This window comes from Thamnophis sirtalis, unplaced genomic scaffold, assembly GCF_051295495.1.
Source record: "Thamnophis sirtalis isolate CommonGarterSnake01/CBP01778 unplaced genomic scaffold, rThaSir2_p1.2 scaffold_10, whole genome shotgun sequence".
Classification (NCBI taxonomy): domain Eukaryota; kingdom Metazoa; phylum Chordata; class Lepidosauria; order Squamata; family Natricidae; genus Thamnophis; species Thamnophis sirtalis.
Genome location: NW_028261390.1, coordinates 24027030 through 24053586, shown reverse-complemented (window position 1 = coordinate 24053586; position 26557 = coordinate 24027030). Strand labels below are relative to the sequence as shown.

At 37.6% G+C, this 26557-nt stretch overlaps 1 protein-coding gene across 2 annotated transcripts; it reads right to left on the bottom strand.

Annotated features, from left to right (window-relative positions):
- Window positions 1-511: 511 nt before the first annotated feature.
- AP1AR (adaptor related protein complex 1 associated regulatory protein) lies at window positions 512-26450 on the bottom strand. 2 transcript variants are annotated; one of them, XM_014061771.2, is made up of 10 exons: window positions 26033-26431; window positions 21203-21251; window positions 18040-18066; window positions 16720-16745; window positions 14400-14496; window positions 12598-12696; window positions 9184-9236; window positions 8756-8829; window positions 5954-6082; window positions 512-3361 (listed from the first exon to the last, which is right to left on the bottom strand). In XM_014061771.2, exons 1-10 carry the CDS (start codon window positions 26110-26112, stop codon window positions 3096-3098), a joined length of 900 nt encoding a protein of 299 aa, XP_013917246.1. In that variant the 5' UTR covers window positions 26113-26431; the 3' UTR covers window positions 512-3095. The 2 variants fall into 2 exon arrangements, with proteins under 2 accessions (XP_013917246.1, XP_087580342.1); XM_087724216.1 differs by lacking the exon at window positions 12598-12696 and having other exon boundaries at window positions 26033-26450.
- Between the last annotated feature and the right edge of the window lie 107 nt (window positions 26451-26557).

Here is a 26557-nt window from a genome sequence, read left to right as displayed (position 1 = left end):
ATGGAACAATAAGACTCAAAAAATATAAGGCTAGTTATGAAGTGCGTAAAAATTTTTATTCACAGCTTGATAAATCTAAACTTTTAAGGATTGTAGCATTTATGAAATGACAAATATTAAACCATATATATATGTGTATATATATGTATGTATGTATGTATGTATGTATGTATATACACACACACACACACACACACACATTCGTAGATTTTCACGGGTATAGGTATGCGGGTCTTGGCATATTTGGATCTTTTCCTGTGTAAGATTGACAGTATCTTGGCGACATTTCGATGAGGCACCAGCCTGAAGATGAGTGTGACCTCGTCGAAACATCGCCAACATACATACATACATACAAACATACATACATACATACATACATACATATGCAGTGTACAAATATCTTATAATAAAGTATATTACAAGAACTCAAAATACAGAACTCAATTTTTTTCAGCAACAAACCTCTACTTTAGAAATGCAATATATGAAGAAAACAAATTGTCAGGTATTATGAATGGTAAAATCTGTCTTTTAATTTAAACATAAAAGGCACAGGAAAAGAAATCAAATGATCACCTTGGTATACATTAATTAATTTTTTACATATAAACAAATAACTACTGTCGCTGATCTCTTCAAACCCATAACTCTGGAGATGTGAATAATGTACGGTAAACAATAAATATTCTGCATCTGGAATTATAACTTATAAATTAATCAATAGAAGAGTTAATGAATCAATATGGCAGTAATAAAGTTTGTTACTGAGCAGAAAGAGACAAAAGCCAAGCACAAACCTACCAAGTGGAATATATATAGTTATTAGTGTATGCATTTTAGTGGTTTTAGAAACTACTATTGCTTTGGTAGCAAAGGTGCAAGAGATGTTCAGCTTTTGTTGAGCAGCTGGCAGCTCTGGTTAATTTTGTCAGTCCTTGGAACCCAGTTAAGGTTAGATCTGAGTAGTACTTGGTACAGAATCCAGTCAGTGCCGTAGCTGTAGTCTAGACTGAGAAGTGGGAAAAAGATACTGGAAGAAAACTGTCATGCACCTTTTATAGTGTTCAAAAAAAAAAAAAAAAAAGTGGGTGGGTGGGTGGGAGAAAGTAACTTGGTTTTTTCATATCCATCAAGGGTTTTTTGTTTTTGTCAAGCTTGACTTGAAGGAAATGAACTTTTAAAAACAAAATAAATAATTTTCAGTACTGCAGTTCTGGTTTTCCTTTCTACTATAGCAGCAGCTGCTAGAAGCCATCATGTTGTCTATGTGTGTCTATGGTATTTCATTGTTAATGCATTGCAAGAAAACTCGTTAGGAAGCTTAGAGCATGACTAATAGAACAAAATGAAGTTCAACTCAAGGAGATACCTTGAAGTAAATACTGCTGCTCCCTGATTTACAGTACTACATTACTACACTGAAAATGGTTATGAATCAGACACTTGTGAGAGAGACATGTCTGCTTTATCATACAAATGTAATCATCATTCCAAAGCAGTTTTTGTCTTATCAGAAAAACAGCTTTATGAGAAGAGTTTTCTAGTCTCAATGGTTAGAAACAATTAAGGACAAGGATTTTGGGGGGATTAAACCATACTGGTAATAGTAACATTTTTGAATAATGGTGTCATCATTTTCAGAAGTTATTAACTCTGATAAACTGAATTTAATTAAATTACAACAATGGAATGTTTCACATACTTCAGAAAGATATACTTTGATTGGAATGTGAATTTGCATTGATTCAGCCACAGAAAGTATCCATGCTATCTGTATTTTACAAATCAGAACACTAAATTACCAATTATTAATTTTACACAATTTAAAAATTAAATAGCTACTTTGTATTAGAAGTGCTTATCATTTTCATTTGGAAGAACAGTGGAACCTTAAAAATGCAAACCTCTGCATTTCGGTGTCCAGCGTTTTAAAATAAAGAAAGAAGTCTTCAATGCTTCCAAATTTCTATAATTAAATAGGTCATTACTGCCATGATAAATTTTATTTATAATGCTTTAGCTTTATAAATAAAATGCTTTCAAATGTAAAACATTGTGCTTGAGATTTAATCTCAGTAAAACACCAGGATGAATAAAGAAAAAATAGATTCCAAAGTTTATTTAATTTTCAAAACAAATTGAACTGAAAAAAAGTAACTCTTAGGGATGCTATAGCTGAATAGTAGAACATATAGTGTGCTTTCACTATGTCCCGTCCTCAACATTTCCAGATAAATCTGGAATTGCATGAAATACCAGAGAAGTGGGAAAGTAGTGCCAAGGCTTGGAACATTGGGCTATATGGATCAATAGACTGACTCAGTGTAAGGCAGCATCCTATGTTTCTTGGGAAGCCATAGCAGAATTCCTATTCCTAGTTTCATATTCCAAGTAGAAAAGTGCTGATCAGATTTCCTGCTAAAATTATGCTAATGAAGGTATAGCGGTACTTTGGTACTCAATTGCTTTGAAACATCAAATTTGGTACTCAATGTATTTTGATGTGAAAATTTTGTCCTGGTATTCATCGTTTGGTACACAAGCTAGAACTTGTCTGTATTGGCTGCCTTGTGACTCACTATATTATTCCTTATGGGAAAAATCAATTTGGTACCCATCATTTTTGGTACTCATTGCACCTCCTAGAATCAATTCATGAGAAGTACCGAGGTACCACTGCATTTAAAAAAAACAAAACCCAAAGACTGAAATAGGACAATTGATTAAAACATTAAGCTGTAACACTGTATTTAATAAAGGGTGCTGTATGCTTAAACCTAAAAACAGACATAATAGAACCATTCAAGTATAAACATTTAAAAGGTAGATTATAAAAATTGCACTTACAATTCAGTTCAGATAGCAAACCACATTATTAGCAAACCATATTTTTAATGGACATAAATAGCATAGATTCTTTCCTTTTTATAGAAATCTGGAGCTTAGTCACCAAGAGCAGTCACTGTATCATTTCCTTATTGTAAAAGGAGGATTTGCAGCAGCAGCAGCAGTGATTACAAGATTGTGCACAATACAGGTTTGTAGGTTTCCCAACTTCAACCGTTCTGCTAGGCACCCAATGGCCAATTTCATTATCTCACTTGTTGATCAACACCAGAAGTTTTTTGATCTGTTGCAGAAAGTTCTAAAACAGGATTTACAAATCCAGCATATTCTGAATTGCCGTTATCATCCATTTCTGCACTAACGAAGTCATTCTCCCATTCCAAACCAGTAGAATCATCAGATGTAGAAGTTGGGTTACTTCCAGTTTTCTTGCCATTAAATTTCAATGCTGCCCGGAGAATATCTTCTTCAGTTTTTGAACGTTCTCTCAAAGGGATCATTCTGTTTATACCTGCCATTGAAAAAATGTTTTTAATAGAATCCTTGACCTTAACCCTAACCCTTGAATCCTTAGAAGTTGTCTTTCTGTGGTTCTTAGGTTTCATGTAGATACATCCTGAGTCAAATAACTACAATTTCTTTTGCAAAATATCTAATATTGGGAGGCAAATCCATGTAGCAGCCAGGAAATGATATGGTACTTCAAACATTTAATACATCAGCATCAGAGGTGGTATTCAGCAGGTTCCGACCAGTTCTAGAGAACCAGTAGTAGAAATTTTGAGTAGTTTGGAGAACCGGTAAATACCATCTCTGACTGGCCTTCATCTATTCTCTGCCTCCCGAGTCCCAGCTGCAGGAAATGGGGATTTTGCAGTAACCTTACCCTGGAGTGGGGAGGGAATGAGAGATTTTTAAGGTATATTTCCCCTGCCACGCCCACCAAGCCATGCCACGCTCACAGAACCAGTACTAAAAATTTTTGAATCCCGCCACTGATCAGCATGGCATAAATGTTTATGGAACAGAAACCACATCACCAATAGCTAAGTTTATTGTGGTTTCAGAATTCAGCTTTCAAACAAGCTTTTGACAAAACTTTTGATGAAGAATATATTAAGAAAATCAATCAATCAATTTTATTTACAGCAAAAAGGCCAAATGAGTAAGTTACAAACTCAATCTAAATTAATATATTAAGAAAATAAACTCATAGTGAATGCTATGACAAAAATTAATCTTAATCTTTTAAAATCCTACCTATCTTATTTTTCTGCAGTTGTCATCTTAACCAGCCTATAAAGACATTTGAAAACTGTTTTCTATTAATTCTAACATTAAAAAACTTTATTACACAAGTCTACTTTCTCTTACCTTCCATGCCTCATTTTTTCTTGTGTGATTATATTTAAGCAATATAACTATGCAGAACATTCTCTGTACTATGTAGAAATATATAAATAAATAGCCAGGTATTATAACCTTTCCTCTGCAAGTTCTGTGAGTCCAATGCAGCAGCAACATACTGATTTTTTCTAACAATATATTTTTTAGTAGCAAAAATGTTTTATGGTTAAGGAAAATTCATTTTGCAATGCAAATAGGGGAATACTGGTAGTCCTCGGTTAATGACAATAATTGGGATCTGAATTTTTATTGCTAAGCAATGTGGTCATGAAGCGCGCCATCACATAATCATATTGCTTAGCTTCTGAGGTCTTCCAAAGCTTTGTGAGAATGGGGCATGCTATTCCACAAGAGCATGGGCAGGTCTAGCGTGGCCACTGCTACTTCCCATAGGGTCGGGTCAGGCATATCTACTTAGGAGTGGAAGGAAGACAGCTAAGGTCAGTTGGGTGCAGTAGAGCAGAGTGCCAGGGGCTTTATAGTGTGACACATGGGTGACTGGCTGTGGCATGGGGCTTGAGGCATCCCTCCTCAGTAGTGGCTAAATTGAAGTAGAGGCTCAAAGACAGTAGTGGCCATCTGAGATGCTGGAGGCCCTGGACCTCTACTTCAACCCTAACATCATCACTGCCAAGGAGTGCCACAGGAAGGGAGATAGGTGGTGGTGGTGGTTTGAAGGGACCCTGCAGTTCTAGATGTGATTAAGCTGCCAAGTACCTGAAATTTCAGGAACTGGGTGTAGGTACCATTTGTTCAGTGCTACTGTAACACTGAATGGCTGATAAACAAACTATCATAATTTGGGGGCTACCTCTATAGTGTGTGTCTAAATATTCTGCTATTGTGGACGACTAACTATTTAAAAATATGGGGGAGGGCACCCAAACACTTTCTTCCTATGTTTCTATTTTTAAAAACATGGGAAGTCATGCTTCTCAATGAATAAGATAATGCTTATAATTACATTTGTATATGCTTTGCTTTAAAGGCCTTTTAAAATTTAATTTTGTACTTAAATGTATTTACCATTTGAATTATTTGGTATTCCATGCCATGTCAAGAATGTTATTTTGTCTGAATCTCTGAGTTCTAAGTCTTTCATATCAATGAGGATGATGTTGCATCTCTTCTTGTACTAGGAGATTCATATTCGACTTGATGGTGGATAATCTGACCACAGAAACTATATACCATCAGAAAAGTTGCCAGGTAGTGAACATAAGGAGCAAGGATTGAGGGACTGAGCAGATTGTAACCAATGAATACAGAGGGACTACAATTGTGCAATTGGTCCACAGGCCACAAAATGAGTTTCACTACTATAAATAATAGAACTAGGATACAACTAGAAACTAACTCCAAAACACTTGTAGTTCTCAAGATCCATAGCATGTTCATCACAAGCATTTGGGAAACTCAAATTTTACATGACTAAATTAACTTAGGTATTTCAAAATTTATATTACTTGCCCAATGTTTATGTACCTGCAAATCCTCAATCCAGTTTAAGTTTACCTACTGCAATTTCTTCTTTATTCATGCTTCCCTCAGATGGATTGGTAATCTAGATAGCTTATGAAATTTCAAAAGCAATAATGCAGTTTTGATTTTTAAAACCCAACAGTGTCTACTGTGTTGAATTAGTTTTGGATCACTTTAGATCAATTAAACAATTTTTATAGGATAGAACATGTACCTTCTTCATCTTCCCATTCTAAATCTAAGGAATTACTGTCATCATTTCCACTTGTAGATTTGGTTTTGGTCATTAAATCACAACTGCTCTCTGTATTTGGTGTTAGAACAGTGGCATCTGATGAAAGTCCTGTAATAAAAATAAATTAAATGTACTTGAACAGAAGAGGAGAGGAATAGGAAGGAAAAGGATAGGAAAAATAATTCCTCATTTGCACACTAAAAAATTCTCAACAAATTTTTAGAATTTACTTTAAAAAGTAATAGGATTTTTAGTAAAATGAATTATTTACAACATTATTGTTCAATTTTTTGAATCATAATAAACAGATAAATGAATATTTTAGCAATATTAATGTTTAGTCAACTAATGGACTGGAGTTCCTAAAAACAAAACTTGGTTCCATAGGAACTTCTTATAAAGGAAAACAATCTTTACTCCCTAAAGCCATCTATACAGTGGGGCAAAAAAGTATTTAGTCAGCCACCAATTGTGCAAGTTCTCCCACTTAAAAAGATGAGGGAGGCCTGTAATTGACATCATAGGTAGACCTCAACTATGAGAGACAAAATGAGAAAACAAATCCAGACAATCACATTGTCTGATTTGGAAAGATTTTTTTTGCAAATTATGGTGAAAATTAAGTATTTGGTCAATATCAAAAGTTCATCTCAATACTTTGTTATATATCCTTTGTTGGCAATGACAGAGGTCAAACATTTTCTGTAAGTCTTCACAAGGTTGGCACACACTGTTGCTGGTATGTTGGCCCATTCCTCCATGCAGATCTCCTCTAGAGCAGTGATGTTTGGGGCTATCGCTGGGCAACACGGACTTTCAACTCCCTCCAAAGGTTTTCTATGGGGTTGAGATCTGGAGACTGGCTAGGCCACTCCAGGACCTTGAAATGCTTCTTACGAAGCTACTCCTTCATTGCCCGGGCAGTGTGTTTGGGATCATTGTCATGCTGAAAGACCCAGCCACGTTTCATCTTCAATGCCCTTGCTGATGGAAGGAGGTTTGCATTAAAAATCTCAATATACATGGCCCCATTCATTCTTTCCTGTACACGGATAAGTCGTCCTGGTCCCTTTGCAGAGAAACAGTCCCAAAGTATGAGGTTGCCACCCCTATGCTTCACAGTAGGTATGGTGTTCTTTGGATGCAACTCAGCATTCTCTCTCCTCCAAACACGATGAGTTGTGTTTCTACCAAACAGTTCTACTTTGGTTACATCTGACCATATGACATTCTCCCAATCCTCTTCTGGATCATCCAAATGCTCTCTAGCAAACTTCAGACGGGCCCGGACATGTACTGGCTTAAGTAGGGGGACACGTCTGGCACTGCAGGATTTGAGTCTCTGGCGGCATAGTGTGTTACTGATGGTAGCCTTTGTTATGTTGGTCCCAGCTCTCTGCAGGTCATTCACTAGGTCCACCCGTGTGGTTCTGGGATTTTTGCTCACCGTTCTTGTGATCATTTTGACCCCACGGGTTGAGATCTTGTGTGGAGCCCCAGATCGAGGGAGATTATCAGTGGTCTTGTATGTCTTTCATTTTCTAATTATTGCTCCCACAGTTGATTTCTTCACACCAAGCTGCTTGCCTATTGCAGAGTCAATCTTCCCAGCCTGGTGCAGGTCTACAATTTTGTTTCTGGTGTCCTTCGACAGGTCTTTGGACTCCACCATAGTGGAGTTTGGAGTGTGACTGTTTGAGGTTGTGGACAGGTGTCTTTTATACTGCTAACAAGTTCAAACAGGTGCCATTAATACAGGTAATGAGTGGAGGACAAAGGAGCCTCTTAATGAAGAAGTTACAGGTCTGTGAGAGCTAGAAATCTTGCTTGTTTGTAGGTGACCAAATACTATTTTCCACCATAATTTGCAAACAAATTCTTTCCAAATCAGACAATGTGATTGTCTGGATTTGTTTTCTCATGTTGTCTCTCATAGTTGAGGTCTACCTATGATGTCAATTACAGGCCTCTCACATATTTTTAAGTGGGGGAACTTGCACAATTGGTGGCTGGCTAAATACTTTTTTGTCTCACTGTAGTTTCCAAAAACTAACTTTGGATATGTTGAGTGCAAAGAATCAGAATCACACATTAAGTTCTAGTTCAGTTGATTTATTGCTCATGTCTATAGCTCTTATCACTTAGATTTATATACCACTTCATAGTGCTTTATAGCATTTTCTAAGTGGTTTACAATCAGCATAGTATCCCCAACAATCTGGGTCCCCATTTTACCATTCCTGAAAGGCTGGAAGGTTGAATCAACCTTGAGATGGTCAGGATCAAACTCCTGGCAGTGGGCAGTATCAATACTGCATTCTAACCAATGGTCCACCATGGCTCAGAATCTAGTCAACTAATGGTCAGCACTAAATTGGTGCTAAACAACAGTTAATGGAAATCAAGAGTCGGCTGGACTTGGACGACTCATGGGAATGTACAATTACAGGATGAGTCCTCTCTTGATAAGCTCTGCCTCGTCTATATCATGGGGCTACATAACCCTCTCAGAGACAATAAAGGAACTACATCAGAATCTGCAAACATATCTCTCCAACATTTATCCTTTGTCAAAAAAACATTTGTATAAAGTTTCCTAAATAAGGAAAGTAATGATGTCTTTCAGAAGTAAGGAGACATTGTTTGCTTCAAAAGGAATTGAATGGTTGCAATTCATAGTCATATAAGACATCATGGGCTGTTTTATGTTCACTGGCATGTGGGTAAAATAGCAAATTACAAATGGAGAAATTGTAGAAAATATATAAATAGGAAACTTACTACTAGTGCGGAAAGCTTCATATGGCAGTTTTGCATTTCTCAAATAAGAATCCAAGTCTTCTTCTACCATAGAACTGTAAAAAGAAGTTAAAACAAAAAGGCCTACGTTCAGAGGACATTTGGAAATGAAAACAGGTCTACTACACTGACAAAATGTTTTAACTTTGTTTTAATTTTAAGAAAAGTATGCTGCATAAGTGGCTGCCAAAAATTAATTTATGGATGATTGTAAGTAAAATTGAAAACCTTATCTAGTACAATTGGATTTCTAAAAAAAATGGCATTAGCTTTTGTTTTGTTCTTGCCTTTTTCTATATTTCCTGTGAAATATGTAAGGTAATCAATTCTACTATTTGAAATTCAAATTTTAAATAGTTTCCGACTGTACTGCTTATTTAAAATTCCTCAACTTTAGTTGTTCCTCTTACCTTTGGGCATCTCCATGGTTTGCTTTCTGAGTTATTCTCTGCAACTTTTGTTGCTAACAAAAGTAAGAAAAAGAAAAGAAACAGCCACTCAATGATAAGATCCTCCAAGTTAAGAGCATAAGCAATATTATCATAGCATATCAATTTCTAGGGTCAGTACTCAACAAAATAACATACTGGTATGTCTGTTTGCACTCCATGTCCGATATGTTTCTCATTAGCACTGGAATGTAGTAATGTAGTAATATAGACTGTCAAAATTATCAGATCAGACAATTCAAATATGAGGGTGAGATAAAAATTAAGAATTAGAGAACTTAATCCAAGATAGTTACCATGATGCTGAAATCATAGATCAACTCATTCCTGAAAAGATGACATTGTATGGTGAGGGCAAAATAAATACCTGCTTTTGAAAGTGTAGAAAAAAGTATATTAAGGCATTTCCCTTGCTTGAAAAAAATGTATTTGGGCATTTGAACACATTTCTCTAAATGAATAATACATAAAAGCAGCTTAGTATGTGGAACTGTTGTCCAAGTAATCATTCAATTCACTTTTAGGACTGGGCTTTTAGTATCTTCAGTAAAGGAGCCTTTGAAATAATGACATTTGTCACTTTTTTCTCTATAAAGGGCACAATCTAACAAGCTGTTTCAGATACCTGAGCATAGCATGTTTTTTACATACATGAGCAGCCTCCATTGTATCTTATTCTGTATAACCTTCCATCTAGCAAATATACTGTATAATTTCAATCATTATATATATATTTTTGGGACCACTGGCCTGCATGCTACTCCATGACCTTAATGTGTTTTTGGTGTCCTAAACAAGTGATATAAACAGGAAAAATATATTATTTATTTGATGATAATGTATCTATTTATCTAGACAATTTATATGGCTGCCCACTCACTCTCAGGGACTCTGGGCAGTTTAGACAATAAAAACCCATATAAAAAGGGTAAAAACAGTAAAAACAATAACTCCCTTCTGACCACAACAAACGAGCCACTTGACGGGATTCACACTATACCCGGTTCCCCAGGCGCATGGGCAAAACTAGGTCTTCAAGGACTTGTGAAAGAGTGTCAAAGTGGAGGTGAGTCTAATCTCTGCAGGGATGATGTTCCAAATGGAGGAACTACTACTGAGAAGGTCCTTCTTCTGGAGCCCGCCAGCTGTACCTCTTTAGGAGAGGGGACCAGCAACATTCCTTACCTCCCTTGCTCTGATGGGTTGGGTGGATATAACTAAAGAAACAGTCCTTCAGATAAACTGGTCCCAAGCCATGTAGGGATTTAAAGGTGACAATCAGCACCTTGAATTGCACCCGGAAGCAAATCAGCAGCCAATGCAGCTCCCACAGAAGACGTAACCCGTTTGCACACTTGGATCGGCACAAAGCCATGAGGACTGCTGTATTTTGAACCAATTGGTGCTTCTGGATGCTTTTCAAGTTCATCCCCATATTATATTCTTTTACGACCCTGGTGTTCCACTCACCTTTGATTTGGAGTCTTTTTCAATAAATAAACAAATAAATCCCCCGAGATCTGTTGAAACCTGGGCAAACAACAAAGATTTCTAACAATCTCTCTTCTCCTGATACACCTGGCTTGAGGGGAAAATTCCTAAATTGTTACTTTTTTGTACCTATCAATTCATAATTAAACTGAGTCGCAGGACTTTTAAAATCAGTTAAAGTATGTTATTATTTTGTAGGAGAGTTAAATAATAGCTTTGTTAGGCAATTAGTTAATGAGCCGGAAAATCTCTCAGAGGGCGATACAAGAACTCAACTTCCTCGTTTGCTCATGCATATTTTTGATTACTGAAGAAGCAGTTTTAAAATGCGAGATCAGACATTATATGAGAGTTTATAACTTCTGTAGTGTGTAAAGACCTCAATTTTGACATTTGTGCTAGAAGCCTGTCTCAAAGAAGGAGCAAAAAACAACACAGGTAAAATGAAACTTAGAAAGCTTGAGCATAAAAAATTACTATGAAAACAGCGGAATGGAAAGAAATCAAGCTTGTTAGAATAAAAACTAATATTTGTTTATGGATAATTATAATGACAATGATTATATTCATATTCCAAAGAGAAGTAAGAATATACATGGTTATTCCCCACAACACTCTGAGGTAGATATAGCTGAAATGTATTAATATTAGAGAGTTTTCAGTAAATTTCATAACAAATTGAGATCTCATTCTATGTATCCTGTAATATGAAATGTTAATGTCTATTTCCTGCTGGTTTTCAGATTTACTTTATGGATTACATTATATTTCCTTCCTTGCTTTCAATAATTTCCCTCTGCATCCTTAGTATTCAAGTTCTTTATTTTTCTTTTGGAAAAATGCCCTTCCCCCTTTGTTGCCAGTCAATTCTAATAAGCCCAAGTACTGTATTTAGAACAGAATAGAATTTGTTATTGGCCCAGTGTGATTTGACACACAAGGAATTTGTTTCCAGTGCATAGGTTCTCAGTGTACATACAAGCCCCAAGTGATAAATCATGATCATCATCATCATAAAAGTACATTCATTATAAATTGTAAGATTTTACACTGAACTGCTAATTCAGAATTAAACATTCTAGTCAATTTTTGTGAATTAACAATTCTGCGGAAGAGCTTTATGTGCAAATATACACTGAAATATTATGATTTATCCACAAGTTAAAGCCAGTAAATGCTGGAGTTTAAAATAGGAAGAAGGCAAGGATATTGGTGTACATGTTACCGTATTTTTTAGAGTATAAGACGCACCAAGATTTTGAAGAAGCAAATTTTTTAAAAAAGTTTTTACACTCTGCAGACCTTCCCAAAAAAGGGCATGCATGGCCTTTAGGAGGCTTATAGTGTGCTCGTGGGGGCTGGAGGGGGCAAAAGCGAGCAAAAAACAGCCCGTTTTTTGCTTGTTTTTGCCCTCCCCAGCCCCCAGGAATACTCTGGAAGCCTCCTAAAGGCTATGAACAGCCATTTTGGTGAAGGGGGCAGGGGTTTGGGAGGCCAAAAATGCTGAAGTCAGTGTATAAGATGCAGCCAGATTTTCACCCTCTTTTTTGAGGGAAAAAGGAACGTCTTATTCTCCGAAAAATAAAGTACATTAGACAAACCATGGACAGGATTCCTTTGTCTGTTCAGCAATTTTTATTAGCCAAAAGAAAAAACTGCAAATCAGAGAGCATTAGCAACTTGTCTACATAGTATGAACCATAATTGTAAAAAAAAATTGGCTTAGTTATTATAGCCAGCATCTAGTGAGAGACTAGAAAAAAAAAAAAGAAACTGCTACAAACCAGTGTTAATGCTGAATGTTATTTTAAAAAGCACATGAAACTAAGAGGAAGATATAAATAGACACTCTAATACATATATTTTGGGGTCTTTTCCCCTCACCTCCAAGAACTTTCTTTGTTTTGCTGCCCTGGCTCTTTCACGCTGCACAGCATATAAAGTCTCCTCTTCTATTCTTAACTTCTCCTCTTGTATGGCTAACTGTATATGAACAAAATAATAATGGTTAACAAAAGAAAACCTAGCTATCTCTCCTATGAAAGCAAGTGCACTAAATTTAAAGTAAAGGTACTTATAAAAAATCTAAAACATAAAATATACTAGTATTTTAAAATAAAGTATTTCCATATTTAACAAAACTTTTAATTGTACTATGCATGCTATTTTAATTTTTTTTTTTTAGTTTAGTTAGTAATGCCTTATTCTATTATACCTTTTTATGTGAGCTGTGGGGCAGACATTTAAAGCATGTTATTTAACGGTATTAACTTATGTCAAAGTAGAAGACCAAAAATTGTCCTTCAATACTGATAAAGAATAAATATTGATAAAGAAGTAATAATTACTTCCATTCTAAAAGTAACAGAGTTGAGCCTGTATTCAGGCAGCAACAAACATTTCATTTATCCATGAAGCAAACAAGTTGCTTGGTTTAAATTGAAGCAGTTGCTCTGAGCCTGAGGCAACTATTTTCAAACTTGAGTGCCTTCATATGCATGATATCAACAGAAAGCACAGTTATTTACTGTTGGAATTACCTATTTTGACACATTTTTATGCTTCTATCTACATTCATAGATCTAGAGTTCTAACTGCAACATAAGGGAAGAAATCATACCAGATTAAATTACACAGCATGCACAAGACAAATAATGAGAAATATTTTTGTTACACAACACATTTTCAGTACTTCAACTACCCAAAGGACAAATTTTTGCATTTCCCCCTGTGTTTATAGTATTATTACTGTAAAGCAGAATAGCAGCAAGGTGTCTTCTATTAACTGTTTTCCCATGCCAAGTAATTTTATAATAAAGGATAAACAATTGATTATTGATCTTATTTCTATCTTTCAGAGTTGTACTGAAATGGACATGTACAATCTTTTTCATGGTGGCATATGCTATTACCATGCTCTCCTGTTTTCTTAATACATTTCTAAATTACTGATTAACTAAAAATTTTCTGGATACATTATAGTAGTTTAAAGCAAACAATTAAGTAGCAATAATCAATAAAGTATTTCATAAAAAATAAAATTTATTGATAGAAAATTAGCTGAAAATAACAACAAATGTTACAGAATGGGAAAACAATATTAAGGCAGGTACCTGATATATCTCCATAGGATGATAGCCTCAGAACCTTTCTAGCGTTTCTCTTCACAGAAAAAAAATACAATGCTGCTATTTGAAGATACTACCCAATTTAGACAATTATTCCAGACTTCAGAAAGCACTGATTTTAAATCTGGGTCCAAAGTTTGAAGCTTTCAATGCAGATCAAGTGGCGCATGAGGAGAGGGTCACACAAAATACTCAGGAGTTAAACCAGAATTTTGGGAAACTTGAAATGATTTTGTCTACTGGGCCTTTGAATAAGAAATGACTGCACAAATATTTTGTCCTCTCTGTACCAACATTTATCTAGCACTCCAAGCTAATACCTAACTGCTCCTTTTATACTAAATTTTAGTAACATTTATCTAAACCATTTCCCTATGAATTTACTTTCATTCATGACATTTCTGCTTGGTATTTTTCCCTACTCGCTTAGTCCCTTTAAATTCAATTTTACAGTATCCACATTGGATGTTTCACTCACAAAGTTTCCACCTCCGAAAACACATTATTTATATGCTAATACAAATTATATGTCCATGCACAAAGAGTTATTATGCTTACCTCTGATTGAAGCTTGTCATCTAAAGTTCTCTGTTTATCAGCAATGGAATTATACTGCCTTTCTTGAAGAGCAGAAATTTCTTCTTCAGTCAGGGGTCTGAAGAAAAAAAAGAAAGAGTGCCATGCCTGTCATTCTGATTGCCTGAGGAAGAATGTCAGTTTCAGTGTTTAAGAATTAGAAGGCTAAGAATGTGTCGACATGCATATCTGTACTGAGGCATCATTTCTGAGCCAAGTAGTCATTATAGGAGCCATGGCGGTGCTGTGATTGAAAGGCAGTATTGCAGACTAATTATTCTGACTGCCAGGAATTCGATTCTCACAGGTTCAAGGTTGACTCAGCCATCCATCCCTTTGAGTTCAGGAAAATGAGAAGCCAAATTGTTGAGGGCAATATGCTGACTCTGTAAACTGCTTAGAGAGGGCTGTGAAGCATTGTGAAGCAATATATAAGTCTAAGTGCTATTGCTGCAGTCAATTAAAAAAAAAACACCAAAATCCCAACAAGAGCCAAATTCAACCTCACATAAAATAGAGAAGTAAAGTTTGGAATATATTTTGCTTATATTTCAGTTTTACATCTTATAACTCAAATTATACTGAAACAGAAAAGGCTTCACAAGTAGTTAGCATTTTAAATAATTTCTAAAAAATATATAGTATACAATTGCTTTTATATAGTGCAATTCCTTTTTGTGGTATCTTTTACTAAATTGACTGTGATCCATGTTCTTTTATCCAATTCACCACTCTTTCCACTGTGGGACTCTAAATTAAAGTAGGGCCGAGCAATCACATTAACTCATCCAATGAAAGGAATTCACCACAAACCAAAATGGAATGGTTGGGATTGGATCATGTCCAGCACCACAAATCACTATCTGTTCTGGACAATATGCATAAACCAACTCCAGAATGTTTGGATGTTTGTGAAGGAGAAAAATATAATGTTTCAAAAGAAAAGTAAAAGGTATCACAGCTGAATTGCTCCATGCTGCACATCTATATTTACCATCTTCCTTAGTAATTAGTTCCAATTTCTTGTTAGCAAGTTTTCCCAAACATTCAGTGGGAATCAGTCTCCTTTTGAGATAACAATAGTAATCTAATAACTTAGATTTATATACTGCTTCATGGTGCTTTACAGCGCTCTCTTAGCAGTTTAGAGTCAGCATATTGCCCCCAACAATCTGGGTCCTCATTTTACCCTCCTCGGAAGGATGGAAGGCTGAGTCAACCTTGAGCCTGGTGAGATTTGAACTGCAGCTAGCAGTCAGCTGCTTATTAGTAACCTATGACTATCACTAAATGTTATTATCTTATGATTCTTGATGAATGTATTCTATTTTATTTTTCTTTATGTACACTGAGAGCATATGCAAACAAATTCCTTGTGTGTCCAATCATACTTGGCCAATAAAGAATTTTATTCTATTCTGAAGTAGCCTGCAGTACTGCACTGTAACCACTGTGTCACCTCGGCTCTTTGAAGCTTTCAATAGCAATAGCAATAGCAATAGCAGTTAGACTTATATACCGCTTCATAGGGCTTTCAGCCCTCTCTAAGCGGTTTACAGAGTCAGCATATCGCCCCCACAATCTGGGTCCTCATTTCACCCACCTCGGAAGGATGGAAGGCTGAGTCAACCTTGAGCCGGTGAGATTTGAACCGCAGAACTGCAGCTAGCAGTCAGCTGAAATGGCCTGCAGTACTGCACTCTAACCACTGCGCCACCTCGGCTCAATAAGATAAGACACATTGTGACCTTTTGTGTGACTGATAAAGTGTTCTTCACCTCTTCATGAAAATCATTAATGAATATGTTGAAGAGCATTAAGACAAGGACTGCATACCTCAGTTTACTTTAATGAGGAGTTACTGATTACTGTTCTTATGGAACAATTCAATAGGTTAAACTACTTTTCTGAAATCTAATATATCCATTTCATACTTTATCTTAACATCAAGAATTTCACAATTAGACATTTTCTGTTAAAGTCAGAAAGTCTTCCTTATTAGTCAGAGATAACCATCTTATGCTTTTCTGTAGACCCATGAAGAAGAAACTTTCCAGGACCATAGCTAGCTGAACTTGTCTTACAAATGATATTCCAGTGATTAAAAATAACTTTCTATTAAATATATCTTCTTTAAAGAACTAACATTACAATCAAATCAGTATTTTTGATTTCAAAAATGTCAATTTGCTGAAATGAATTAAATTGAAAAAGTAGATGATTAAAAAGAATGAAGTAAGGAGCATACATGAGAGAGCGAAAGTAAAGCAAATCAATACATACTATAAATATAAATTCATACCTTTGGTTGCTTCCTGGACTTTCACCCTGTTTAAAAAAAGTGCTTTTTAAAAATGAACCTAAATATTAAGTTACTTTCAAAATAGATCTGAAATATATGACTTTAAATCCCCCAATCTTTTAAAATATCAAATCACTATAAAACTGTCAAATTACAATATTTAGAAAAACACCTACTCATATATTTTCAGGCAGCAATATCTAAATCCTCCTTCTATTCTTCCCTGAACTGGAACTGCAATTGTGTGAATTTTTAAATCAGATTGATCAGCAAATCTAAGGAATGTACATTTTAAAGTAAATATCAATTCTTTAATGGGATTATCAGTTGATCAACAGATGTGTTATTTTTATTTTATTTCAAATTATATCTTAAGACATCGAACTGTTCTGCCTCTTAGGGTTACACTAAATGTCACAGAAGCAAATCTGTTTAATCACAGGACTGGTTTCTCATGTTTAGTGAGAAACTGAATATTCATATTCACTCAGAACTTCTCAACTATAAAGACAGCTGTTAGGGATGAGAAAGATCACAAACAAGATATGAAGTTTATCTTCCTTTACCAAATGAGAGGATTTATTATTCTTAAAATAAAGATCTGCTTTACAAAGAAAATACTGGATACTGTGTTAATCTCTTATACAATACCTATATCTATATTAAATATATTATATATGTATCTTATGATTAATTTATATATAGGGTGCCTACAAAATTTTCCATCGAAGTAGGTCAGAGGCATGGGAAATGGGAAAAAGCCCATATAAAAGGCTTCTAAAATTGAATCCTTTCCATCCATCCATCCATCCATCCATCCATCCATCCATCCATCTATCTATCATCTATCCATCCATCCATCCATCTATCCATCATCCACCCACCCATCTATGTATATATTTGTATACACTAAGGTATATAAAAGGATTGGATCTTTATAAGCATCCTTTTGAAAAAGCCAATATTATTATTTTCCCTGGTCCAACTGCTAAGTTTCCCCCAAATAATTATTACATAACACTATGAACATTATATAATTTGTCTAAAAAGAACATAATTTAAATAACACAGAATTGTGATTATTCTTAAAGCATAGCGTATAACATTTCCCCATCATTCTGCACAGATGCCAGAAACTAAAGATAGTAGTGCAATTCATAAAATTAATTCTAAAAACTGAACAAATCTTAGATGTCACAACTTCTAAACAGTTTTCCAATTCACTATACTTTTAGTTGTTCTAATTTCAAATACCTTAGAATCTCATTTGCATATATAATACATCTACTGAACTTAATAAGGTCAGTATGAAGAACTTACTTCATCACTTTCCACTAGGTTTTCAAACTGAAAATAGATACAATATTTCAATTAATCAGCACAAATAATGTGTTTAAGGAAGTACCAAATACATATCTACTTCAGGCAAAATAACTGTGTTGTGTAATAAAGCTGAACAGCTATATTTTAATAAAACCTGTAAATTATTATTTTAAATTTAAGTACATGGTACAAATATATAATTTTGCAATATATATTATATATAACTTAGATATAATAGTTAACAATGATGCAGAAAAATATATTGCTCAGGTTTATCTTTAAATTAATAAATAACTGACTATGCATTAGTATTTGTATTAGGAATATATAAATTTATTCCACTTTGTGTACAGATAATAAAATAATACCAAACAGTTTTTATTTGATTCATTAAATAAAGATAGTAAGACTGACCTAGGATCTAGGGCAATTTTTTTGCTTATTTATTTTCCTTATTTGAATGCAAACTATTTGCTAAAACCTTTAAATTTTTATATAAGACCACCAGATATTCTATGTACATATGATCTAATTTGGGTACAGCTTTGCCAAAACCTTGGGCTTATCTCTGGTTCTACTGAACATAGCTTTCTTAAGGACAGAGACTATCTATGTAGCAAAGTCAATTAATGTCTCCTAATTTTAGCAGATATTTATTTGATTTTGCCCATATAGAAGTCCAAAAACAGTTTAGAAACTTGTTTTAAATATTTTAAACTGTCTTCAAATCCTATATAAAGTACTTGTAGATATTGTAATCAAATCTCAAAAATATTAGAAAGTCAAGTCTTTTTTTTCTGATTGGTTTGGGGATGAAGTGTTATGATACCCAAAAAAGAGTTTGAAGTTTTACTTTTTTGAACAGCTATAAAACAATAATAAAACTATATTTAAATCAAATTTAAATCTGAAAAATATTCTGATGTTATAAATATATAAATATATATAAATATCTTATTGCATACTATAGCATTGTAAATTGTGAATATTTTATTCCTTTATTTGCATTGCTCTACCTAATTTCAGTCTCAACTCATGCCCTTCCCCATTTGTATAGTTATTTATTAATCTTCTGCCATATAACTACTTTATAAATAGCCAGATGAAGACATTGAAATAAAAAATTAACATGGTACCGTGTTTCCCCGAAAATACGACAGGGTCTTATTTTCTTTTGCCCCATGAAATATGGCCTTGGGCTTATTATCAGGGAGGGCTTATTGTTTTGGGGTTGCCGTGCGGCTGCTCCCTTGCGAACGGGCTGCCTAAGAGCTGGGCACAGCCTCAGGGGTGAAGGATCCATGAGGTAACCATGCTCACGAACAGCCGCCCAGTAAATCTCCTCTCCAGCCAGGCAGAGCGCCATTCACTGACCTAGGAGGTATCACTAAGGTGCCAAGTCATGTGGCGCTCTGCTCGCCCCCAGCTCCCGCGGCTTGGCACATTCGGGATACCCACTAGGTCAGTGCATGGAGCTCTGCCCGGCTGGAGAGGGGGAGTGCGCAAGCGCCTGTTCCGCCCCCCAGCCTCACCAAGCCCTTGCGCAGCTCTCCCAGGGCACCGCCGCTGGCCACCTGCCACCACACTCCGAGCATAACTTCCAAACTCCAAAAGTCGGGGCCGAGTCTTCCAGCATCGGCCACTCTAGGAGTGCTCTCTATGGTGGGTTGGCTGCTGGGAGACTCTCTGTCCGGCCCCAAGTTTTGGAGAGGGCAGAGCGCCACATGGCTTGGGCACCTTAGTGATAACCCCTAGGTCAGTGAATGGCGCTCTGCCCGGCTGGAGAGGGGATTTGCCGGGTGGCTGCTCGTGAGCATGGTCACCTCATGGCTACTTCGCCTGAGGCTGTGCCTGGCTCTTCGTGAGCTAGCTTGCAAGGGAGCAGCCACCCAGCAACTCCCTCTTCTGGCCAGCCAGAACGCTACTCCCCAACTTAGTGGTATTCCGAAGGCGGCAAGCAACATGAGCACCTTTCCCCCCCTCCCGGCTCCCGCAGCTTGGCATCTTTGGGATACCGCTAGGTCGGTGAGTGGTGCTCTGCCTGGCCGGAGGGGGGGGAGGTTATTTTCGGGGGTGGGCTTATATTTTTGCCCAAGCGAAAAATGTGGCAAGGCGTTAGTTTCGGGACAGGTCACATTTTCGGGGAAACAGATTTTGATCAACTTCCCTAAACAAGGTACCTTAAACGATTTCCATGAATTAATATTTGAATATTTTTAATATCTCCAATAAGTGTAAATTTTTAAGAGCATCTTTAACATTTTAGATATGATTACCTTCAAATAACTAAGGTATTTTATGTTAATTTTGTGCTTGATAAGCTCTATAATATATTTGTATTTTTTTTCTATATTGATAAAGATTGTTTTCAATTTAGTAAGATTCATATATACACCTATCAAATCACCAAAGTTCTTTAAAAAATTAAATGGGATAAAATTAGAATTAACAATTAACAAAAACTAGATGATCATCAAACAAATTAACTTTCATCTGAATTATTTTAAACTATATTCCTTTAATATTCTTTGGGCTATTGTCTAATTTCTGCAGCAAATTAACTTCTAGGAAAAGCAAAAATATTGGTGACAGAAGAGTTTTGAGGACTTAGCAGCCATTTACAATCACCTACATGCAATAGTTCACTGATCTTTTGATGTTTGAAAATCTACTGATAACTGGAAGTCACAGATTGTCTTTAGCCATGTCTTAACTTTTCTAATGTTTGACTTTTGCAGCTTTGGGAAATTATACACAATAATGAGCAAAAGTAGGACACAAATATTAAGGAACCAAAAGAGCTCAAAGAAGCTGGTAACTTGTCACCACCTTCCATCCCTTTTACCCAGTCACATAATGGAACATACACAGTTCATAACTGAATGAGTGTTATTAGATGTATTTTATCCCAATATTACAGTATTTAATGTCTTCTTTGCATTTTAATGAACATAAAACATAGTGTATTGTGATTTTAATTATTGTCATTGTTAAGAACAGACTGTCCCAAATTGATGTGATTGAAATTAGCAACAAATAATTTTAACTACTCAAAATTATTTATTTATTGCATAATGTTTCAGCCAGCAAATCTGCAATAAGAAAAACATCATGCTAGTTTCATAATATGACTATAGTGGTACTTAAAATATTTACTTACCTCTATAGTGAAATGTTCTCCTGTTGAGCATGTCCTGAAGTACTTTGATCTAGAATATAAACCAACAGAATTACTGCTATATTTAAAAAATCATCAGAATAATTTTTCCCTTGTTAAAATGTTTAATAAACTCCATGTGTAATATTGTATACTGTACTTTTCAATACTTTGTCATGAGAAGACTGCACATAGTTACATGCCCCTTTTGTAAAAAAATACTCTTTTAATAAAAGCTTGATCAGTCTTTCTTAGTAAAGAAAGGCATGAAATTAGAACTTGATTCCTAAATCCAAAGTTGCTACCATTTGTGCATTGCTAAAAATATTCTGCAGACAGAGTTTACATATCACATTACACCATGTTTGTTTAGACTTGGTTTTCTGAATAAATCACAATTTATTACATTAATACAAAACTAATACAACCTTGTGGCAGTGTAAAGCAATGGGTGAGCGAAACAACCATATACAAGCCTAATTTGGAAACAATATATATCTGAATAATTGAAAAGAAACACCTAGCTCTGCTGTATTGCAATACTGTAATTTTTGCCAGCACATATTAGCAGAACAACAAAGTATACAGTTGAATCTCCTTTCCTATCCTTCTAGAAATAAAGAATTAGAAATTACCGGTCTATTTTGCAGAACACTAATTTATCTGTTCTCAAGTGAATAAGTAATGATGCACTGACCTGTAAAGAAGGGATTGGTACATTCAATATGATACTATGAAAGAAATTATTAAAGACAGTAAAGTCTGTCTATATGGTATGTAAAAATGTGTATCAGCTATAAAATGGGCGTTGGTTTCTATCTGATATGCCCTTTCTCAGGACGGTGGAGACATCATCCAGGTATGGGTATGATTCCATCAGGATCCAATACGACTGGGTCTACAAGTATTAAAGGGATGCCCACGAGGCCCGGAAGCCACTCGCTCCTCAGAGCATCCATGCCCTCAGCCCCTGGAGTCGCATAGTGTGCAAAGTACCTTTGTAGCTGATTGTTGCCCTGGGAGGCAAAGAGGTTGAGTACTGGAAGTCCGAACCTGACCGTCAGTTGCTGGAAGATGAGACGATGTAAGCTCTACTCTGCTGGATCGATGTGCATGCGGCTGAGGCCGTCTGCCTGAGTGTTTTGGGCCCGCGCTATGTGCTCAGCCTGGAGAGACAACAGGTCTCTCCTGGATTTTGTCCCCCCCCCTCCCTTGCCGGTTTGTGTGTGCTTTGGTGGTGGTATTGTCCGTAAGGACGAGCACGTACGCATTGGCCACGAGAGGTTCAAACCGAAGCAGGGCGAGAAACACAGCTCTTAGTGGACACCATCTTTCCCACAAGTTGAGACAGATGAATGAGAGGAAATAAAAATGGCCGCCACAGACTTCGCGCTCAAACCAAACGGCCACCCGGGTAGACAGGGCCCTGAGGAAGGGCTGAGGTAGCGAGCCAACAAGGCGGCTTAGCACTAGGTAATTAGGCTGCCCGCCAAACGCTCCGACATCAGGAAGTGGAATTTGAGGCTGTAAGAAAGACGCTGCTGAGGCGGCAAGAAGAGGCAGCAGCGTGAAAAATGCCCAGCGCTCCGCAATTAGAAATGGCATCTCAGGAAGCACGGCTGCAGCGATCGTCTTGTCAGCCGGTGCGGCTGCAGCAATCAGCTTCTCTGGCAGCGTGGCTGCAGCGATCGGCACTTTGGGCGGCGTGGCAGCAGCGAGAGACAATGAAAGGAGCCTGAGGGAAAACCTCGTAGGTTGGCCGCCAACTGTCTCCGCTGCTTGAGCAGCTGAGTCAGGGAGAGGCACGAGCCTCCTAGAGGCTGCAACGTCTTAAAAGAGCAACCAATTAGCGCCAATCGTACACAATTTGAAAGAAAACCAATTAGAGAATTTTTGGAAGAATTTTAGAGTAAAATGAATTAATTAGCAAGCAGAGATAAGGAGACACAGCTAATTGAGGGATCGACTGAGTCTATTTCTGGGGAGGAGGAGCCTCGTGGGCATGTCTTTAATACTTGTAGACCCAGCCGTATTGGATCCTGACGGAGTCATACCCATGTCTGGATGATGTCTCCACCTACTAGGAGAAAGGATAAGTATTTTTTTATCCTTTACTCCTTCCAGAAAAAATCTGACTATATGGAACAAGTAGTGACATGGAGGGTGATTGGTGAATTGAAAAATCCACTCTTCTTTCAGAGAAAACTCTACTGTGAGCTCTGGTGGCTCAGTGGTTAGAATGCAGTACTGCAAGCTAACTCTGACCACAGCTATAAGTTCGATCCTGACAGGCTCATGTTGACTCAGCCTTCCATCCTTCCGAGGTCAGTAAAATGAGATCCTAGACTGTTTTTAAAGAAAGTGCATGATGCCTATTACTTTATGCAAAATAAAGGAGTATTATAAATTTAGTTATTCTCCAGATAGGATAACAAAAGTACTCCCAAAGCTCTAATTATATTTATCCCCATAAGCACTTAAAAGAATAATGTTGTGATTCCTCTGGGGGTAAAATGAAAGTTGACAATGAAGAAGCTGAAATTACATGACTGAATTTCTAATTATACCTGCAGCATAAAGAAGACTCCTTTACAACAAACAATTTAAGCCAAAGGCAGCTATATAATAAACCACAATTATATCAAAATGAAATAATGTCATGATATCATACAAATGAGATGTGTTATGAGATCTGATGCATTTACTTGTGGGCATCATGGTGCACATATTGTCATTTATTCCCTTGAAGACATCACAGAAATATAACCTATATAGTGATTAACATAATACAGATGGAGATCCACTCATCTGCTCCCCATAAAGTACTGAGGCTACATGGCACCATTCCAAAAGCGGGGTCCATTTTGGAAAGGCCACAATTCACTGTGGCTGTTCCCAAAATGGCACCCACTTTCATGACAGCACCACATGGCTTCTGTTTAGGAAGGTTGCCTGGTTAATCAGCTTCAAGGAAAACTGGCTGATCTGTCCTTCGGCTTTCGTATTAGAGTATACTGTTTGCTTCCTGAAGGAAATCTATAGAGAAGGTAAGTGGACTAAGCTGGACTGAGGGTCTGGGAAGGAGTGTGTGGGAACTCAGCAGGGTGGGAAGTGGAGCAGGGATATCTCTAGGGTGGCAGAGGTCCTGGGAAGCCATGTGTGAGCTAGGGAGGTGCTGCAATGTGGGCTTGGGTATGCGCTAGGATTGCCAGTGCTTTTCTCTACCTGAATCACTCCATGCTCGGACTGCATGATCCATGCAGTTACTTAATGACAATGGGAGAGCAGGGATTGCAGTCATCAAGCAAAGCAAGCATGTGGACACCTTGCTGGATGATCACAAGTTCTAGACCATTAAGTCTAGAACTACCTATATTAGCACAGAGGTTCAAAGGGGGGCATTAAACAAATTCCTATAGGCTAAGAGCAGGGGTAGTCAACTGCTGATACTGCTGACTTTTGTATCTCTGTTAGTAGTAAAATTTTCTAACTGCCCACCGGTTCCACAGTAATCGTGATTTATAAAGTAGGGAAATAATTTTACTTTATAAAATTTATAAAGCAGAGTTACAGCAAACCCCTACCGCTCATCATGAAAGCTGGAACTCCTACTAGTGGGCGGTAGGGACCAGGTTGACTACCACTGAGCTAGAGGTTCAGCTAGGTTACTAGCTAGATGCCTGATGATTACTCCATGCACAGAGACAGATATCATTATTTCATCAGTTTCCAAAAAATCATAGACAAAGTCTCCTCATGAATTATGAGGATTTTTTTTTACGATCTTGCAAACAAATCTAAAGTGAAAGTAAGTTAGGAGGCTGTAGACAACTTAAACTGTATGGTTAAAAAAAAAGTTAACATCAACTACCAGGAGGGTCATTTTCTGAATTATTGTCCCCTTTGATCCATAGGAGGCCTATGAAAATGTCGTAATAAGTGTGCTCATCAAAAGTAAACTGTTTATACCTCCCCACTTCCTTCTTCATAACTTAGCTATCCTCAAATAACACTGCAGCCTTTGAGAGCTGTATGCAACGAAATTTCATCTTAATGTGTGCCGATTAGTGTACAATCAAAGTGACAATAAAGTTATTATTCTATTCTATTCCCTATGGGGCAAATAGGAAAGGCTGCCACATTATTGGTTATTAGTTCGCTGTGAACACAATTAAGCACATACCTGAATTGGCCTGTAAGTATAGCAAATGAGACCAAAATCATTTATTCACCCTACACCACCAGACTTTATTAGAAAGGCCACGTGCAAGTCATGAGAGCCCCTGGACACCACTGGATCCCATCGTTTCGCTAAGACAACCGTCATCACCCCTCTTTTAAATTTTTTTAACCTATTTCGTTGTATACATGATGTACAATGACAATAAAGGCTATACTACTATTTTCAGTGGCTTCCTGTCTCTTGGGGGAGGGACCTTCGATCCGCACTTAACTGGCAGTCCATTGCAGCTCCACCGGACTGAAAGATCACTTAACTCTACGCCGCAGAGGCCAACCTGATACCTCAGGAAACACCGCCCCCCCCCCCGCCCGGGCATGGCTAGAAGGCCAGAGCCTTTCAGAAACGCCTGCCCCGCTGTTCGCTCGGATTCAGATAGACTGCCGGTGAACGTGGAGGCTTTATTCCACCCTCCCGGTTAACAAAGCGCGGGGTCGAGTTTCTAGCCGAATTCCCCTCTTCCAAGGCACCTCGAAGCAAAGCGGCGAGGAGGGCTCTGCCTTTCAGTCACAGGCCGGCCTTTCCTGAATTCCTCCCCCGGAAAGGCGGAATGGAAGTCAACCGGCCCAGCCCTGACGTCCCACCGCGCTTACCCTCCTCCTCGTTGGAGGCGCCCCGCTTCCCGTCTCGGGAAGACCCAGCAACACCACTGCGCCGCCCAGCTGTTGCCCATGGCATGCTGAGAGAGGGGCGGCCGGGGGCGCTCGGGTCACCCACCGACGTAGCGCCGGAATCGGTTACCACAGTCCCTCGGCGGCGAGCGGAAGAAAGAGGTGGCGGGGCAACAGCTGTGGCGGCTACGGCTCTCGGGCATGGAGGAGAAAGGGACACGCGGCGGAGATCAGCCGTTACGGCGGCGCAGCCGAGGAAAGCAGCGACTCCGCTCCTTCCTCCGCCTCATGGAGCTCCCCCCCCTCACGTTGTGACGGCGAGCTCGGCAGTCGCGTGCGGCCGTCAGCCACGCCCTCGAATCATTCACCACCCGGGGCTGGGAACCGAAATGGCAGAGAAGCGCATGCGTAGACCGAGACGTTCTGACTCCTCCCTTACTGTTAGATGAGATAAGAGTGTGATCTCACGCTGGGAAGAGTTGGAAGGCTGGTGTCTGTGTGTTTTGC